The sequence below is a fragment of the Tamandua tetradactyla genome, chromosome 23 (assembly GCF_023851605.1).
Source record: "Tamandua tetradactyla isolate mTamTet1 chromosome 23, mTamTet1.pri, whole genome shotgun sequence".
Classification (NCBI taxonomy): Eukaryota; Metazoa; Chordata; class Mammalia; order Pilosa; family Myrmecophagidae; genus Tamandua; species Tamandua tetradactyla.
In genome coordinates, this window is record NC_135349.1 from 56,578,579 (window position 1) to 56,597,337 (window position 18,759).

The 18,759-nt window shown below is 50.1% G+C and overlaps 1 protein-coding gene across 2 annotated transcripts in view; it reads left to right on the forward strand.

The window, feature by feature from the left end:
• The window catches only part of LOC143667726 (lipase maturation factor 1-like), a 117,090-nt gene extending 102,128 nt beyond the window's left edge, over positions 1-14,962 (forward strand). Inside the window, exon 9 of one of the 2 annotated variants that reach the window (XM_077142279.1) lies at positions 14,838-14,962. In XM_077142279.1, the coding sequence (XP_076998394.1) occupies positions 14,838-14,859 (22 nt within the window). In that variant the 3' untranslated portion in view covers positions 14,860-14,962. Of the gene's footprint in view, positions 1-564; positions 2,042-14,837 lie in introns of those variants that run through there. The other variant, XM_077142278.1, reaches the window with a different exon arrangement.
• The last annotated feature ends 3,797 nt before the right edge of the window (positions 14,963-18,759 follow it).

Below are 18,759 nucleotides of genomic sequence, written 5' to 3' on the forward strand. Positions count from 1 at the left end.
CTTGAAGGTGCACCACTTAATGTACTGCCCATTTTTCAATATTTGATGAAAATGGAGCCTTACAAACTTTTTAAGAAGAAGAAATGGGAAGCGAGTGAGCAGAGATGGCACGTGCAAGCAGCTGTGGGGACAGAAAATTTAGCAAAAGTGGGTGGAGGGCATGGGGCCAGGAGAGGCTTTAAGGGGGATGGGTGAGAAGGAGCAGGCATGGGCTCAGGGCATGGGGGTGCTGTGGCTCTGGGGGGCTGGCCAGCAGGGCTGGGCATTTTCTCCGGACGCATCCAGCTCTGGGGTGCAGGGAGGGAGCAAGGGAGAGCCAGGTTTCACCCCCAGTCCTGGTTGACCCATGAGGAGAGGGAGAGGGTGAGAGGGGGGCTAGGGCAGCCAGGACAGAGGGCAAGGGAAGGTCCTTTTTTACAGAGCTGCACTTTTTCACTCTGTTTTGGCCTGGGGAGTGTCATTTACTGTGGCCCTGGCCTATTGGGGTGGACTTTCCCTCTCGTCTTGTCCCATCCCTTTACCTCATCTTCTGCTGAGAGCTTGGGTTTCCTCTTCCCTCTACAGAGCCTACCCCTGTTTGGAAGTTAGTTATACGTCCTACTTCAGTTTCTCAGTAGCTGCCCTGAAAAGCTCAGCAAGCATCGTGCCTGAAGTGCTTCCTGAAAAATGTAAGGCTCTTAAAACCCCTGATCCCTAGGCAGCTCCCTCCCTAGTGATTTTAGTTCCACCTCACTTTTAATTACCCCTAAAATGAATCATGCACTTTTCTATGGACATAGACATCGTCTCTAGATTTACTGTGTAGCAATACTTTTTGTTTTGTCAATAAATCATGTAGCAATACTTTTTGAAGAAAGAAGATCAGCACTGAAGGCTGAGGGAAGCATCTGTTAGTTTGAGGCCTCTCCATTTTGCTTTGTCTAAAATTGTTTTTATTTTATCCTCACTCTCAAATGACCAGCCCAGTTTAGCAACTTTGTCAGGTATTTTCTCTTGGCCCTTATTCCTTTGTCTTTGGTGTGTTTCATTCACCAGGATGTGACTCTCAGGACTTGTGCTTCTCACATCCAAAGAGCCACATCTTCTGAATTTCCATTTGCTGTCTCTTTAAGCATTCCCTCTCCTGCTGGAATTCACACCACTCATTCACCAGCACTGACCTTCCCACTCTGACCTTGGGGTCACTCTCATTTCCTCCATATTCTACGCATTCTGCATCTGAGCTGCATTCTGGGTAATGTCATTCAGTCAAGTCTCCACTTCACAAATTCTCTTTTCAGCTGTGTTCAACCCACTGTTCAGTCCATACACTGGATTTTTAACTTCAATGACTATATTTTTTATTTCTAGTGGTTGTTTGGTTCTTTCATTAATTTATTTTTTCATAATATTTTTGCATTTCTTCAGAATTCCATCTGGCTTCTTGTAGTGTCTCTTATCTGCTTGTGGTGCATCATGCATCTGCCTTGGGGGTGGTGTTTCTCTGCTCCCATCTGGAGCATTCTGAGACAGGACGTCCTTTTCACGTGCATGTGAGCTTCAGGGCCCCCAGACCCACCAGTGATGGGAATCTACTCACTCAGCCCGAGCCATGGTCTCTACCCCTGAGCATTTTCGGTACTTGCTCTCGAGCTCAGCTTTGCATGTAAAAGGATGTGGTTATAGTTTATCTGGTATTTCTAGGTATTTATAGCAGGAAGGTCCTCAGATAATCTTGTGCCTCCAGAAATCAGAGACCCTTGTGTGTCTTTTACCATGCATAATTTAATCAAATTTGATAATCTACATTCTGACTTGTGCCTTATTCTCTCACATTTTTTTGGAAGGGTTTAAACATCACTGTCAACTGCGGACATAAGTGTTTTATTTCCTTCAGAACGACCAGGTATGCCAGTGCCTGTTGACTGTTATAGTCTATGACCACTACCCGCCCTGGCATGCTCTCTCCCTGCCCCGGCGTAGTCTCTACCTGCCCCAGTGTGCTCTCTCCCTGCCCTGGTGTGCTCTCTCCCTGCTCTCTCCCTGCCCTGGTGTGCTCTCTCCCTGCTCTCTCCCTGCCCTGGTGTGCTCTCTCCCTGCCCCGGCGTGCTCTCTCCCTGCCCCGGCGTGCTCTCTCCCTGCCCCGGCGTGCTCTCTACCCGCCCTGGTGTGCTCTCTCCCTGCCCCGGCGTGCTCTCTCCCTGCCCCGGCGTGCTCTCTCCCTGCCCCGGCGTGCTCTCTACCCGCCCTGGTGTGCTCTCTCCCTGCCCCGGTGTGCTCTCTCCCTGCCCCGGCGTGCTCTCTCCCTGCCCCGGCGTGCTCTCTCCCTGCTCTCTCCCTGCCCCGGCGTGCTCTCTACCCGCCCTGGTGTGCTCTCTCCCTGCCCCGGCGTGCTCTCTCCCTGCCCCAGCGTGCTCTCTACCCGCCCTGGTGTGCTCTCTCCCTGCCCTGGTGTGCTCTCTCCCTGCCCCGGCGTAGTCTCTCCCCGCCCCGGCGTGCTCTTTCCCTGCCCCGGTGTGCTCTCTACCCGCCCTGTTACTGAACTGTCTGAACTGTTACAGCTTTAAAATAAACACTAGCACCTGGTGGTCCAAGCCCCCATATCTCCAAATTGCCCTGTCATTGGCTCATCACTCACAATGAGCTTGCTGAGGTTTCTTAAGATTTCTAACAGTTTCGGTGTAAATAAATATGGACAACACGTCCTTTCCTTCCTATCCTGCCTCGTCTTGTGTTGAGCCACTGTCCAGGTTTAGGCCATCACCCCCACCCCCACCCCATTTCTTTCCCTACTTAGAATTCGTCCTTTAAAAATCTCACCACGGTGAGCTAGTCTGATGCAAGCACACTTCAGCTGCAGCCATGTAGAAATGTTGGATAGAATATAAGTAAAATATTTTGTCTGAACCCATGAACAAAGAAAGGAAATAACTCAGATGCAAGAGAAGACAGGAGGTGAACAGCAGAGCGGTGCAGCTGGGTGGCAGGGGGGCTTGGAATGCAGATCTTTACATAAAACCACAAGTCAGTGAAACCAAATCTGGTTCTTTGAAAATATCAACAAACCTTTAGCTAGAGAAAAACACCAGTATCAGGAAGGAAAGAGGGGACATTGCTACAGATCCTACAGATGCTAAAAGGGGTAAGAAGGGAATGTTATGAACTGTCATGCTGATAGATGCAACATTCTAGATGAAACGGACAACTCCCATGGAGGTCCCCCTAAATTAAAGAAACTGAATTCATAATTTACAACTTTCCCACAAAGAAAGCTTCTGACTAAGATGGGTTCCTTGGTGAGAGACAAAGAGGGGGTGTCAATGTGTGCGTTTGCTCACACAACCATGGAGCTTGGCAAGTCTGGACTCTGACGAGCAGGCAGTGCGCTGGGAACGCTGATGGCAGTTTCAGTGACTTCCCCAGGAGAAGCCGGCTGGCGTACGTAGAGCTGGAAAGTCTTCTTCCTGACTGCTGAAGTCTCAGTTCTCCCTGTAAAGCCTTCGGCTGATTAGCTGAGATGCCATCATTGTGAAGCATCTCCGTTGAGTGTGGATGCAGTCACTGGGATTCCGTCCATTGACTCGTGATTTAAATCCACAAAACGCCCCCCCTGTAGCAGTCACGACCAAACAGCTGGTGACACCATGGCCTGGCCAAGGGGATGCATGCACTTCACCGCCACAACGGAGTCCAATCAGATGGATAGGGAAGGAACAGTGTCCCCTGACAGACTTTCAGAAGATAGTGGAGGAGGGGGTCGCTCAGCATTGCTGGTGGAAATCTGAAAGGGGCCGCAGCTCTGGAAAAGGCTTGGCAGTTTCAGGCGTCCCAGCCACTCCTCTCCCACATGTCAGCCCAAGAGCAATGGAAACAGAGACCTGGAGGAAATGTTCGGAGAAGATTAATATGTTGGGGCAAGATGCTGGAAGCAGCCCGGGCATCCTGTGCGGAGAGGTGAGCCCGTCGAGGGGCCTCCACACCATCTGATGACTTGAGCAGCCGGGAGCCCAGATGCCTGAAGCATGTGGCATGTTTGAACTTCAAAGGCATTAGCTCAGCTCAGGGACTCAGAGAAGACAGAATGCACAGCGTGAGATTCCACATGCATGAAACCTTGGAGGGAAAACCGTCTAATCCTAGAGACGAAAGCAGGCTAGGGGTCAGCTGGTTCCCAATGGGAGAAGGGACGGACCGGGAAGCAAGCGGGGGGCCACGTGGGTGGGGCATGGACACATTGCTCATCTCTGTGCAGCGGCGGGCACGTTGGTTACATAATCTGTCTAAATCCATCGAGCAGTCCACTTAACACAGATACATTTTGTTTTGCATTAATTTGACTGACTGTCCAGGTAAAGCCCCAGTTAGCGGCATTTCCCGTTTCCGTGTGTGAACCCCTGCTGTGACCCTGTCCAGGCCGCCAGTGTCGCCAAAGGCAGAGCTGGGGGACGAGGAGGGGTGGCAGGGACTGGTGCTGCCTGTGCCGCCACGCAGCGGGCCTTGGAAACCAGGCAGCGGCGACACCAGCACAGCAGGCCAAAGTGGGTGAGGCCGCCAGTGCCAAGTGTTGGCAAACATAGCGGCGGGACTGTCTGTGCTCTGCTTGTGAACGTGTAAATCGGCCGCGTCCACTAGGGCCGCAGGTGTACAGGGCCGGGCGCCGGGGCTGCAGGGCCAGAGGGAGGGACGCATCCCCGGGCGAGGGGCTGCTCCGGCGACACTGGGCGCAGCGACAGGCACTTCCACGCCTGGCCGGGCAGCATGAGCCGACCCCAGCGAGCTCAGGGTCAGGCAGGCCGGCCAACCCAGGCCTGGTGTCCGGTCTGCAATTGGGTTTCGTGCAGCTGGTTGTTTGTCACAGTACAAACGTTTTAAACGGAAATCTTTCTTGCTGTGGCCTACGATGGATTTGCGTTTTTGCCATGTTTATTAGAAAGAGCGTGCAGCGGTGTTTGTCATTTAACTGGAGCATAGGAGAAAGCCCACACAGACTTGCCCACTCTATGGGGCTCTTTACGTGTTTATTCTCTCACCTTATCTTGTGTTTTTATCAGTCGTGCCTTTTCTTTGCTTGTTCCTCCCACACACACACACTTTCTTTTGTACTTTTTGGAAATATTTTGTCTTTGACCCTGTGTGCTTCCCCTGGGGAGGGAGGGAGGCCGGGGAAGCCCTGAGTTGGCCCCGCCACGGCCTGAGCAGGGCCCCTGGTCGGCTGGGTTTGCTTTCCATGGTGGCAACCCAAATGCAACATGAAGTGCCTGATTTAGCCATTTTCAAGCGCACAGTTCACATGCCAGGCCCAGCCCCCCCTTCCAAACAGAGCCCCCAGCTGCACGCCAGAGCCCTCCCCTGCCCACGCCTTAGTCCCGAGGGCATGATTTTCTACCCCGACAGCCCCCCGCCCCCCCCCCCATGGTCCCCCTGGGTGCCAGTGCTCCCCAGCCCTCACCCCCCCCACCCCGGAGCCGCGGGCGCAGCTGCGGCTCATCTGCATCTGAATGGCCCAGCTGCAAGGAGAAGGCGGCCTTGTTCCTTTAAAGGGCGCTCAGCCCCACGCACCCCAGTCTCCCCACCGCAGAGACCCTGTGGCGCCACCCGTATCCCCACCGGTCCTTTGTGGCTGCACAGCTGCGGGCTGGGCGCTGGGCGCACGCTGGCCGGATCTGTGTCTGTCGGGGGCACCCCGCCCTCATAATGGGGGACAGGCCCAGTTCAGAGGCCTCACGCCATCCTGGGGGGCGCGCCCCAGTCAACTCAGGGCACCTGCAAGCCCAGCCCCCTGCCAGGAGCCTCCCCTCACTGGCCGCAGATCCCTCTGTCCCCTGTCTCCGCTCACGTATCCCTCGGAGGGGCTCCCCGGCACCCCCTCACAGGACAATGTACTGGGGTGACCATGTCCCCTGAAAGTCGCATCTACCCAGAATCCCAGGGGTGGCCTTGCCTGGAAGCAGGTCGTGGCAGGTGCGGTCAGCCAGAATGCTCTGAACCGAGCAGGGTGGCCCGAGCCAACCCAGGGTCCTTGCGGAGGGAGATAGTCGGCGACAGGGCGGGGCCGGGAGAGGCAGGAAGGGGTCCCCGGAACCTCGTGTCGGCCTCTGGGAAACTCACCCCGGCTGGAGCCTCGGCCACCCCAGCTGGGACCGCTGAGCTGGAACCAGGGGAAGGCAGCACCCCCAGACCCTGGCTCCCCAGGAGTAGCAGCTTGGGGATCGGGGTGCAGGCGGCACAGACTGGGGGTTCATGCGCCACAGCCCTGGCGGCTGGGGACCCCACCCGGCACCCTGGCCTTGACCTACCCTCTTCTGTGTTGGTCCATTCTACACAGATGGGGACACAGGGGAAGGCTGGGGACCCCAACTCCTGACCCCTTGACCCTCACCTGCCCTGTCCTCAGCGCCAGCAGGAAGCCCCAAGCTGCAGGCTGCACGACCGGGTTAATGCATTCCTAGGAGGGGAGGGGCTGGCTGAGCCTTCGCAGGCCCCCTTGGCTCCTTGGCCTTGACCTTGGAAAGGCCCTCAGAGCGAGAGTCTCGGCCCCCAGCACGTCATCCCAGCCCACGGTGACAGGCCCCCGTGCTGGCCTTGCCCTCGCCCCCCGCCCCGCACTGCCCGAGTTGACCCTGGCCCTGCCCCCACAGCGTCCCCACCACTGTGGACAGGCCTGGGACGGGGGCAGGGGCACTGCTGAGAATATGTCCTGCCAGGGACGCTGCCGGAGACCCGGCAACCCACACGGCTCGTACCGACTGATGGGTGTGTGGGGCCACGCCCAGCCTGGGGCCACTCCAGGTGACCCTCAGATGCCGCCTGGAGGAACCTGCAGAGCCCCATAGCCCCCCATGTTCACCCCCCCCCACGCCTGCCCCACTCCTACCGCACCGTCTCCCTGAGTCCTGAGCCCCAGCTTGGAGCAGAGAGCTGGGAGCTGGGGGCCCCAGCTTCCCCGTGGCCGGGCACACCCCACATCTGGGCTGGGAAGCAGGAGGTGGGCCTGGGCAGGGGAGGCCGTGGCCAGAGGACATGTAATTGCTTGAACTGCATCCCCAGACTAGGCATGCCCACGCCCTGGCCCCGAACCTACGGATGCAGCTGTATCTGGACAGAGGGTCTTTGCAGACGGGGTCAGTGCAGAACCCTGAGACAGGACCATCCTGGCCAGCCTGCTGGGCCGACATCACGTGACCAGTGTCTGGCAGAGCGAGGCCGAGGGAGGCTGGACAGACCCCAGGGGAGAAGCCGGTGCCGAGGGGCCACCAGGGGTGGGGAAGGGCGTTCCCCCAGCCTCCCGGGAGCTGGCCCCAACACCTGGGCTTCCGACCACCAGGCGCCAGGTCTTGAGAGGACAGTCGGTTCCATGGCCCTCCCCTGCTGGCCACTGTTCCGGCAGCGACAGGAAGCCCCCAACAGCCGGGGCGAGAGGAGAGGAGAGGAGGGCCCCGTCACGCAGGCTTATCTGTCTCCACACGGCAGCCACCCTCACACCCTCCGTCAGGGCCGCCTGTGCCCTCTGGCCTGCACTGGACACGCCAAGGCCAGAAGTCCACTGGCTGCCAGCTCCTGAGGCAGGCAGGGCAGGGGTGCTGGTGGCAGAGGGCAGCTTGTCCGCTCTCTGGCGTGGGTTCTGCTGGACAGCTGCCCAAGGCCCAGTTCCCTCTCCTGAGCAGCCTCAGACCCCTCCTCCTTGACCTTCCCGCAGAGGGCAGTGGCATCTGATTCTGTCCAGGGAAAGCCAGCAGAGCCACCTGCGGGCAGCAAAGGGACCCTGGACAGGGAAGGCCATTGGGATGCTGGCCGGCCCCACCCCACGGGGTCTCAGCGCTCCTGCCTTTGTGTCTGCAGAAGCCCCAGCCCAGTGCTCGGGACCCACTGGGGGCCTTAGGGAGACTCTCGCAGCGGTGAGGCCTGGGCTGCAGGACTGAGCTCCCTGGGACCTGACGCACAAAGAACGTCTCCTCCACAGGGTTGCGCTGCTGCTTGTTCATGCTTTTTCCCTTACAGAGAAGCGGGAAGTTCTTGGTTCCACTACGTGGTGGGGGGGTGGGCAGGAGACCCCTGAGCTTGCCATTGGTGGCAGCCCTGCCCTCCTGCAGCCCGCTACCGTGCATGGCTGAAGGAGCTGGCGGGTGTCATCCGTACCCACCAGAGCAACCTCTCCAGGCGGCCGTGGCCCCTAGCCAGCCCCTGCATGGGGCACTGAGGTTGGGAAGGCGAGGTCTGAGCCCACCCCACGCTGAGGCTCAGAAAGAGCTGTCTCAGCTCATCTCACCGGAAACCATGGAGGCCGGAAGAAAATGGAATAACATCTTTTAAGTGCTAAAATAGAAGAGTTGTGAACTCTCTATTCTATACCCAGCAAAAAAGTCCCTCAGGAATGAAGTTGAAACAGCAACATTCTCAGGGGAAGGAAAACTGGAATTCCTCTTCAGCAGAGCTGCATTAAAAGAAATGCTGTCAGGAGTTCAGCAGATGGAAGGGGTGGTACCAGAGAAAGCGGGAAGAGCGCCTGAAATGCTCGATGTCAGTTAAAATATAATTGACTAGTCTCCTTGTTCTTTAAAATGTGTTAGATGGTTGAAAGCAAAAATTGTGCCATTGTCTGATAGGGTTTTATGTGGACGGATGGATGTAATACATAGGAGAACACAGCATGGAGGGGAGAGGGGACAGGGACCCAGGTGGCAACAAGGTTCTCACGTTCCACCTGAAGTAAAACATTAGTTAACACGTGTGCTGTGTGCCTACAACAGCCACTAAAAGCACTAGACAAAGAAATATACTCAAAAACTCAGTAGTACGTTAAAACGGAACACTAAAAAATAACCAAGGAACCCAAAGACCGCAGGAAAGGGGGCATGGGAACAAAAGACAGAGGGACAAATAGAAAGCAAGCAATAAAATGAGAGACCCAAGTGCAAATACATCTGTAATTACATTAAACGTGATGATCTAGGCACACAATTAAAAGAGAAATTTTCAGAACGGATTTTAAACAAGACCAAATTATATACTCTGTCCAATAAAAACACTTAAATTTAATGATATGGGTAGGTTAAAAATAAAGGCTACAACAAAGATATACCGTGCAAACGCTGATAAAAAAGAAAGCTAAAGAGGCTAAATTAATATCAGACAAAGTGGACATCAGAGCAAAGAAAATTACCAGGAACAAAGAGGGACATTACAGAATGATTAAAAAATCACTCCACCCAGAGTACACAGGAGTTAAAATGGTTATTGCCCAGACATCTGCACTTGTGAGTTCAGGAAGCAAGAGCAGCAGAAACGGCGACATGGTGATGTGGGGAGGTGGGGATGCAGTCCGTCCTCTACACAACAGCCGGGAGCTGTCGGGAGCAGCTCTCTGGGGGACATCTGCGACCAGACACACATCGTAAACCGCACTCTGGAACAGGCAGAGAGGCCGAAATCACAGCCCAGAACTGTGATAAAGCTCCGGACCATGGAAGCAGATGGCACACACACACACACACACACACACACACACACACACACACAGGCACAACAGGCTCAGGTGGAAACACTTCCCTGTGGCCAAAAGAAGTGTCTGCTGGGAGCAAGGGAAGGAAGCTCAACCAAGCTCCAACTGCAGTTCTAATTAACAAACTCAGACTGCTGAAAACAAGCTCCAAACACAGGTAAACCCAGGAAGGCAGGAGAGGAACCCTGAGGTCTGTCTCTCCTAGCAGAGAGGAAAAGGGGCTGATGAAGAAAATAAATAAATAAAAACATGGAGCTTCTGAAGTCAGCTGAGCTCAGAATGCCGGAAACGGGCTGGGCTCCTTTATGGAGCCAGGTGCCAACCCTGGCTCCTGACTCGTGACCCCCGGGGGTGGGGTTCAGCACTGAAAAGGGATTTTGTTTTTGTTTTTGTTTTTTAACTATTCTAAGTAGCTGGTTAGAGGAAGCCCCAGGCATTTTCGAATGTCAGTGCTAATAAATAAATGGGAACTCCTCAAAATTAAACACTTTTGCGCATCAAAGAACTTCATCAAGAAAGTAAAAAGACAGCCTACACAATGGGAGACAATATTTGGAAATGACATATCAGATAAAGGTCTAGTATGCAGAATTTATAAAGAGATTGTTCAACTCAACAACAAAAAGACAGCCAACCCAATTACAAAATGGGAAAAAGGCTTGAACAGACACCTCTCAGAAGAGGAAATACAAATGGCCAGAAGGCACATGAAGAGATGCTCAATGTCCCTGGCCATTAGAGAAATGCAAATCAAAACCACAATGAGATACCATCTCACACCCACCAGAATGGCCATTATCAACAAAACAGAAAATGACAAGTGCTGGAGAGGATGTGGAGAAAGAGGCACACTTATCCACTGTTGGTGGGAATGTCAAATGGTGCAAACACTGTGGAAGGCAGTTTGGCAGATCCTCAGGAAGCTAAGCATAGAACTGCCACATGACCCGGCAATACCGTTGCTAGGTATCTACTCAGAGGACATGAGGGCAAAGACACAAACGGACATTTGCACACTAATGTTTATAGCAGCGTTATTTACAATTGTGAAGAGATGGAAACAGCCAAAATGTCCATCAACAGACGAGTGGCTAAACAAACTGTGGTATATACCTATGATGGAATATTATGCAGCTTTAAGACAGAATAAACTTATGAAGTATGTGACAACATGGATGGGCCTTGAGAACATTATGCTGAGTGAGACTAGCCAAAAACAAAAGAACAAATACTGTATGGTCTCACTGATATGAACCGACATTAGTGAATAAACTTGGAATATTTCGTTGGTAACAGAGACCATCAGGAGATAGAAATAGGGTAAGATATTGGGTAATTGGAGCTGAAGGGATACGGACTGTGCAACAGGACTGGATACAAAAACTCAGAAATGGACAGCACAATAATACCTAACTGTAATATAATTATGTTAAAACACTGAATGAAGCTGCATGTGAGAATGATAGAGGGAGGAGGGCTGGGGACATAAATGAAATCAGAAAGATAGATAGATGTTAAAGATCGAGATGGTATAATCTAGGAATGCCTAGAGTGTATAATAATAGTGACTAAATGTACAAATTTTAAAAATGTTTTTGCATGAGGAAGAACAAAGGAATGTCATTACTGCAGGGTGCTGAAAATAGATGATAATTAATATCTTAAAATGTCACCTTATGTGTGAGACTAAAGCAAAAAATGTTTGTTACAAAATTTATATTTTTTTCTTTTTTTTTCATTGTATACAGCAAACAAACATACAAACATTCAAAATTTATATTCTGACTAGTGCATTTCCTAATATAACTTATGTAGATAGTTTGATTGAACACCATAAGTACTTGGAATCTCAGGTGGAACATGAGATTTTGTTGGTTTGTCCAGAGTGATGCCCCGATGAATCCCAGAGTGATTTGATCAGTGAGTGGAAAAGTATTTGCAAAGCCCCCTTCGGGGAATGGTGGAAATGGGGAGAAATGCAACTTCCCCAGATTGAATTCCTGATATTCTCACAAGCAGTGTGGACAACCAAAGGTATAGGCTGAGCCCCCAGTCTTGGGGTTTGTTCATATGAAACTTAACCCCACAAAGGATAGATCAACTCTACTTAAAATTTAGGCCTAAGAGTCATCCCCAAGAGAGCCTCTTTTGTTGCTCAGATGTGGCCTCTCTCTCCAGCCAACATGACGAGCAGTCTCACCACCCTCCCCCTCTCTGCATGGGACATGACTCCCAGGGGTGTGGACCTTCCTGGAAACGTGGGACAGAGATCCTGGAATGAGCTGAGACTCAGCATCAAAGGACTGAGAAAAACCCTAGAATGAGCTGAGACTTAGCATCAAGGGATTGAGAAAACCTTCTCGACCAAAAGGGGGAAGAGTGAAATGAGACAAAATGTTAATGGCTGAGAGATTCCAAACAGAGTCGAGAGGTTGTCCTGGAGGTTATTCTTATGCATTAAGTAGATATCATCTTGTTATTCAAGAAGTAATGGAGAGGCTGGAGGGAACTGTCTGAAAATGTAGAGCTGTGTTCCAGTAGCCATGTTTCTCGAGGATGATTGAATAATGATACAGCTGTCACAATGTGACTGTGTGATTGTGAAAACCTTGTGTCTGATGCTCCTTTTATCTACTTTGTCAAGAAATGAGTAGAACATATGGAATAAAAATAAATAATAGGGGAAACAAATGTTAAAATAGATTTAGTTTGAAATGCTAGTGATAAATGAAAGTGAGGTATGTATAATCTTTTTTTCTGTTATTGTTTTATTTCTTTTTGTTGTCTTTTTATTTCTTTTTCTGAATTGATGCAAATGTTCTAAAAAATGGTGAATATGCAACTATGTGATGATATTGATAATTAGTAAATATATATGTAGAACAGAATTATATGTCAATGTTTTTGTTTGTTCTTAATTTTTTTTAATTAATAAATAAATTTTTAAAAAATGTCAGTGCTGACCCAGGCAAGAGCCGAGTTAAGAAATGTTTGAGAGACCAAGTGAGGAATAAAGTGGGGGAGGCAATTCCCTAAAGGGTGGATCTTCCCCCAAGGAAAGGGGGGCAGGACCCAGCTCGAGTGGTGATGCTCCTTCAGGGAATTCAGACCCCAGGGGCTGGGAATCAGAAACAGCCTAAGCTGGCCTTCCACCCCAGTCTCTGTCACAGGCGTGCCGCTGGCAGGGACAGGGTCTGCTGAGTATTAAAGGCTCTGCATCACTCTACTCACATGGGCAGCTGCAGGCTGACAAGCACCGCCTGTGAAGCAGGACAGGAAAAGCAGAGTCCAGAGGCTGCACAGGACAGTCTGACCACCTGCCTGATGCTGACCACACCCTCCTCCTGAGATGTGGCCTGGCTGCTCTGGAAAATCTGACTGTGACCAAGCATATCTGCAGAGACCCTCCTCAAAAAAGGTTCCATATAGGCAGGGCAAGAACCAGAAAAACAAGAGCTGAAGTGTCTGAGCAGTTAAACAGAACCTATGCTAGGGGTCTAGAATAAATTGAACTGAATGCCAAAAAACAGACAGAGAACAAAGTCATCCAACAAGAAAACCAGAAGGAAAAAAGTGAAAATGATCTCCAGAATAAACTAATCAAGGAAACCAGTTGCTTACACCAGAAAAATATGAGCCGTCCTATGAAAATCAAATGGCCAAGTCAAAGGAACAAAACCAACACTTCAAGTGAGATACAGGAGTTGAAACAACTAATTAATGTTCAATCAAACATGCTAAATCAAATCAAAAATTAAATGAATGAGATAAGTGAAGATATGGCAAAAGAGATGAAGGATATAAAGAGGACGTTGGGCAAACATAAAGAAGAACTTGAAAGCTTGAAAAAAAATGGCAGAACTTATGGGAATGAAAGGCACAATAAAAGAGATGGAAAATACAGTGGAGCCCTACAACAGATTATTCTTCAAATAATCCCTTCAAGGCAGAAGAAAGGATCAGTGAACTAGAGGGCAGAACATCTGAAATCCAACCCACGCAAAAGCAGTTGGGGAGAAGAATGGAAAACTAGGAGCAGGTCTCAGGGAGCTGAATGACAAGATGAAGTGAAAGGATATGTATGTTGTGGGTGTCCCAAAAGGAGAAGAGAAGGGGAAATGAGCAGAAACAACAACAGAAGAAATAATCACTGAGAACTTCCCATCCCATACAAAAGGCGTAAAATTACAGATGCAAGAAGCACAGTGTACCCCGAACAGGAGAGACCTGAACAGACCCACTCCAGGACGCCTACTAATCAGACTGTCAGATGCCAGCGACAAAGAGAGGATTCTGAAGGCAGCAAAAGAACAATGACCCATCACAAAGCTGACAGGGCATAAAAGAAAAATGGGCAGATGAGCAGGTGAAGTGGAACCCTGCAAACCTCCTCTCGGCTGACCAGCTGGGATACAGAACTGAGTGCCACCAATGGCCAGTGCATCCCAGAGGCACTGATAGAATGTGCCACCTGAACAGAGCAGAAGACACATCCTCGTCACCTGCACATGGACTCTCCATCAAGAAAGCATCTGGGATCATAAAACAAAGATTTTTTGAAAAAGAAATTGTAAACATACAAAGTGTGTCTCTGTCCACAATAGAAAGCAACTAGAACTCAAACTCAGGGAACTCTTCAGAGACTTGAGAATTAAACAAAACACTTCTAAATAACACGTGGGTCAAAGAGGAAGTCTCAAGGGAACTTAGAAATATTTTGAACTGGAAGAAAATGGATACATAACATAGAAAACTTTGCAGGATGCAGCTAAAACAGCGATAAAAGGGAAATGGATAGTTTTAAATACTTACAATAGAACATAGAAATTTTCAATCTCAGATTACACCTTAAGAAGATAAAAAAGAAGAGAAAAATAAACCAAAAGCAAGCAGAAGGAAATAATCAATATAAGAGCATAAATCAATGAAATTGAAGATAAAAAATAAAAGAGAAACTCAATGGAAACCAAAGCCAGTTCTTTGAAAAAATGACAATAAAATTGATAGAATTCCAGTCAGATTGACAAAGATGAAAAGAAAAGACACAAATTACTACTATAAGGGATAAAGGGGGTGTCACTATAACCCTGCGGCCCTCAAAAGGAAAATAAGGGAAAACTGAACAACTCTGCACACAGAAATTTGACAATGTAGATAAAATAGACCAATTTCCTCAAAAGCCACAAAACCCCAAACTCACCCAAACCATAATAGGTAACTCAAATGGTCCTATAACTACGAAACATATTGAATTTGTAGCTAAAAATCTGAAAAAGAAATCCCAGATGCATAGGGCTGTATCAGCGAATTCTACCAAACCTTTAGAGAGCTAACACCGATTTCGCACAATCTCTTCCAGGGTCCGGGCAGCACTCCCCTAGCACCCAAACCAGGAAAGGACAGCACGAGAACAGGAGACTAAAGTGAGCCCAGAAGAGGCACACCTGTCCAGCGGGAGAAGCCCGTCTCCCTAAACGATCAGGGTAAGAAAAATGAAGGCAGCGCTGTATCTCACTGGTTTTAAGACCCCGTGGGAGAGCTGGGTCAGGGTGTGGCGCAGGCCACTGCCTTGCGTCCTCATGTCCTTCGGAGTGGCCCTGGCCTCTGGAACTCGGTACCCCATGATCGCCTGGCCAGCGCCACGAGGCTCTGCAGGTCAGATTTTCACCACTGCCTGGAGGCTGCTGTCCGCGGTGCTGGCCACGCCCACCTTCTCTGTGGCCTCTGGACATTCCTGGGGTGCATGAGGGCATCTGGGATGAATCCATGCTAACACCCCCAGCTCTCCAGGTGTCTGGACCCCCTCATCCACATTACTCCAGGGCAGTTCTGGACCTGGTGGCGACATCGGCCACCTTTTGATCCGTGTTTCAGCCAAACATCGGGCAAACTGTTAATGCCCTTTTTAACCCCTCGAGCTGCAGCACTGAGTGCAGAGTCTCTGCTTAGCGCGCCCGTATCAACACATTCAGCTTGGTCAAACTTTATATTCCTTCCACCATTATCCCACCTTCTTTTTTTTAAATATTTTTATTGTAAAGAACAAACATGCAAACATCCTTGACATTGGCTCACAATATCATCACACAGTTGTGTATTCATCACCATGATCATTTTTTGAACATTTGCATCTCTCCAGCAAAAGAAAGAACAAATAAAAAACTCATACATGCCATGCCCCTTACCCCTCCCTCTCATTGACCGCTGGTATTTCAAGCCACTCAATTTATTTTAACTTTTGTTCCCCCTATTATTTATTTCTTATCCATATTTTTTACTCATCTGCCCATCCTGTAGATAAAAGGAGCATCAGACACAAGGTTTTCACAATCACACAATCACACTGCAAAAGCTATATCTTTATACAATCGTAGTCAAGAAACATGGCTACTGGAACACAGCTCTACAGTTTTGGGAACTCCTGTCTAGCCTAATACACCTTAAACTAAAAAGGGGATACCTATATAACGCTTAAGAATAACCTCCAGGATAACCTCTCGACTCTGTTTGAAATCTCTCGCCACTGAGACTTTATTTTGAACCATTTCTCTCTCCCTCTTTTGGTCAAGGTTTCCTGAATCCCTTGACGCTGAGTCCCAGCTCATTCTAGAATTTCTGTCCCATGTTTCCAGGAAGGTCCACACCCCTGGGAGTCATGTCCCACGTAGAGGGCAGAGGGCAATGAGTTCCTTGCTGTGTCAGCTGAGAGAGAGAGGCCACATCTGAGCAACAAAAGAGGTTCTCTAGTGGTGACTCTTAGGCCTAATATTAAGTAGACTTAGCCTATCCTTTGCAGGGTAAGTTTCATAGGGGCAAACCCCAAGATTGAGGGCTCAGCCTGTTGATTTGGTTGTCCCCAATGCTAGTGAGAAGATCATATCCCACAGCCTTAATATCCATCCCCATACACGTTCCCCCAATTCCTGTCCATGTAAATTGGAAACCTCATGCAGTCCTTTGGAGTACAGCAAACCCCTCATGGGTCCTACCTTCTACCTCACCTTTCAGGGCCTGTTGGGACTGTAGTTACAGGTCTTGAAGAAAGGGGAGCATTCTGTTGCAGTTTCATGTGGTCAGATGGGATTGGTCTCTCCGGACGGAGGGGTGGGGCTATTCCCCCAGGAGAGGTGGTTGCAGGGCTGGCAGGCACTGCGGGGCTCATCCCGTTAGGTGGAGGTTGGGTGGCAGACGCCCCAGGGTGGGGAAGCTGTTCCCTCAGGGCAGTCCATTGAGGGTCTGTCGAGCAAAAAATCAGCAGATCCTGGGGACCCCGTCTCCCACTGTCAAGCCATATGTCCCCATCCCAGGTTTCAGGGCCCCATTCTTTTCCAAGCAAAGCCCTTGCTTTGGCACTGGACACTCTGCAAGGGTGAGATTTTGGTTTACGTTGTGAATCCGCTACTTACACAATGAGACTCTGCATCTGGTTTTCAGAGATCCCACGTCTGTGACCATAAGAAATAAAAGATTTTTCTTTCAGGGCACACATGGAAACTTTTACATTGTTCATACAGCGCTGAAGTTCCAAATTTGAGGCCTTTGGCTCATCCCTTTCCCTCATCCCTGCGTCCAGCACATCTAACAGCCAGCCAACCCCTCATCCCTGCGTCCAGCACATCTAACAGCCAGCCAACATCATTATACCTCTAATCCCACAAAACTCTGTGAGGTGGCCAGAGCACTCTCACCCAGAGCCCTGCCAGTGTGAGCACACAACTGGCAGAACCTGATGGTGGCTGTATTAGCTAGGGTTCTCCAGAGAAACAATAAACAGGAAATATCTGCAAATATAAAATTTATAAAAGTGTTTCACATAACCATGGGAACGCAGAGTCCAAAATCCGCAGGGCAGGCTGTGAAGCTGACGACTCCAATGAAGGGTCTGGACGAACTCCACAGGAGAGGCTCGCTGGCCGAAGCAGGAAGAGAGAAACTGTCTCTTCTGAATCCTCCTTAAAAAGGATTCCAGTGATTAGATTGAGCATCACTCGTTGCAGAAGACACGCCCCTTGGCTGATTCCAAATGGGATCAGCTGTGGATGCAGCTGACGTGATCATGATACAATTCTATGAAATGTCCTCAAAGCAACAGACAGGCCAGCGCTTGTCCAAGCAGACAAACGGGCATCACCACCTACCAAGTTGGCACATGAAGCTGACCATGCAGCGGCATTTTGGTAACCTCTTTTGCCATCTCACCCCTGGACTGTGCCATCTTGATTGCTGGAAGCAGTCCCTGGCACCTCTGAGCCTGGTCAAGGCAGAAAGCCCATTTTTAGGATTCTGTTTCTTGGGACCCACTCCAGTGCCAGGCTGTGTGGGTCGGGAGACATCTGTAGATGTGGAATTATGGGGTGCCGCACACAGCCGTGGGGGTGAGGAGTCGGGGGTCTGTGGGGCAGGCAGCTCGGGTGGAGGGTCTGGACGGGCTCCACAGAGAGGCTCGCCGGGCAGGGGTTGGGGAGGTTCTCTTCCCTGGACGCCTTCAGTGGATTGACTTGTCTCGCCGGGTGTGGGGGAGCACGCCTTGGTTGGTCATGGATGCGGTCAGCCAGGCGCACGTGGCTGACCAGTGGTGCGGGGCACTGGCCCTCGCACGTGTCAGGGTGCCATGGGGCACCTGCAGTAGCAGTCGGGCCGGCACCTGCCTGCCCAGAGAGCTGGTCCTCATCGCCTGGCTGGGCTGGCACCGGAACCATCGCACAATGTGACATGCGACTGTGACACCTCGTGTCTGATGCTCCTTTTACCCAGAGTATGGATAGATGAGTGAAAAAGTAAAAGGAGGGGGTGCAAGGGTAGCTCAGTGGTGGAATTCTCCCCTGCCATGCGGGAGACCCGGGTTCCATTCCCAGCCCATGCACTTCCGCAAAACACAAAAACAAACAAAAATTCAACAAATGGTGCTGCAATAATGGGACACTCACATGGAAAAATAATGAAATGTGGCCCCCGCCATACAGCATACACAGAAAGATAAAACAAAAGGAATAAAATAAACAAATAATAGGGGGAGATAAAGGGTAAAAACTGGGTAGATTGAAATACCATAAGTCAGTGGGGGGGGGAGTAGGGGGTAGGGATGTATGAGTTTTTCCTTTTTTCCTTTTATCTCTTTTTCTGGAGTGATCCAAATGTTCTAAAAATGATCATGGTGATGAATACACAGCTATGTGACACTGTGACCCACTGATTGTATAAAATGTTTGAACTGTATGTGTGTGGATATTTCTCCATAGAAATATTAAAAGTAAAAAAAAAGAACAGAAAACTACACGAGT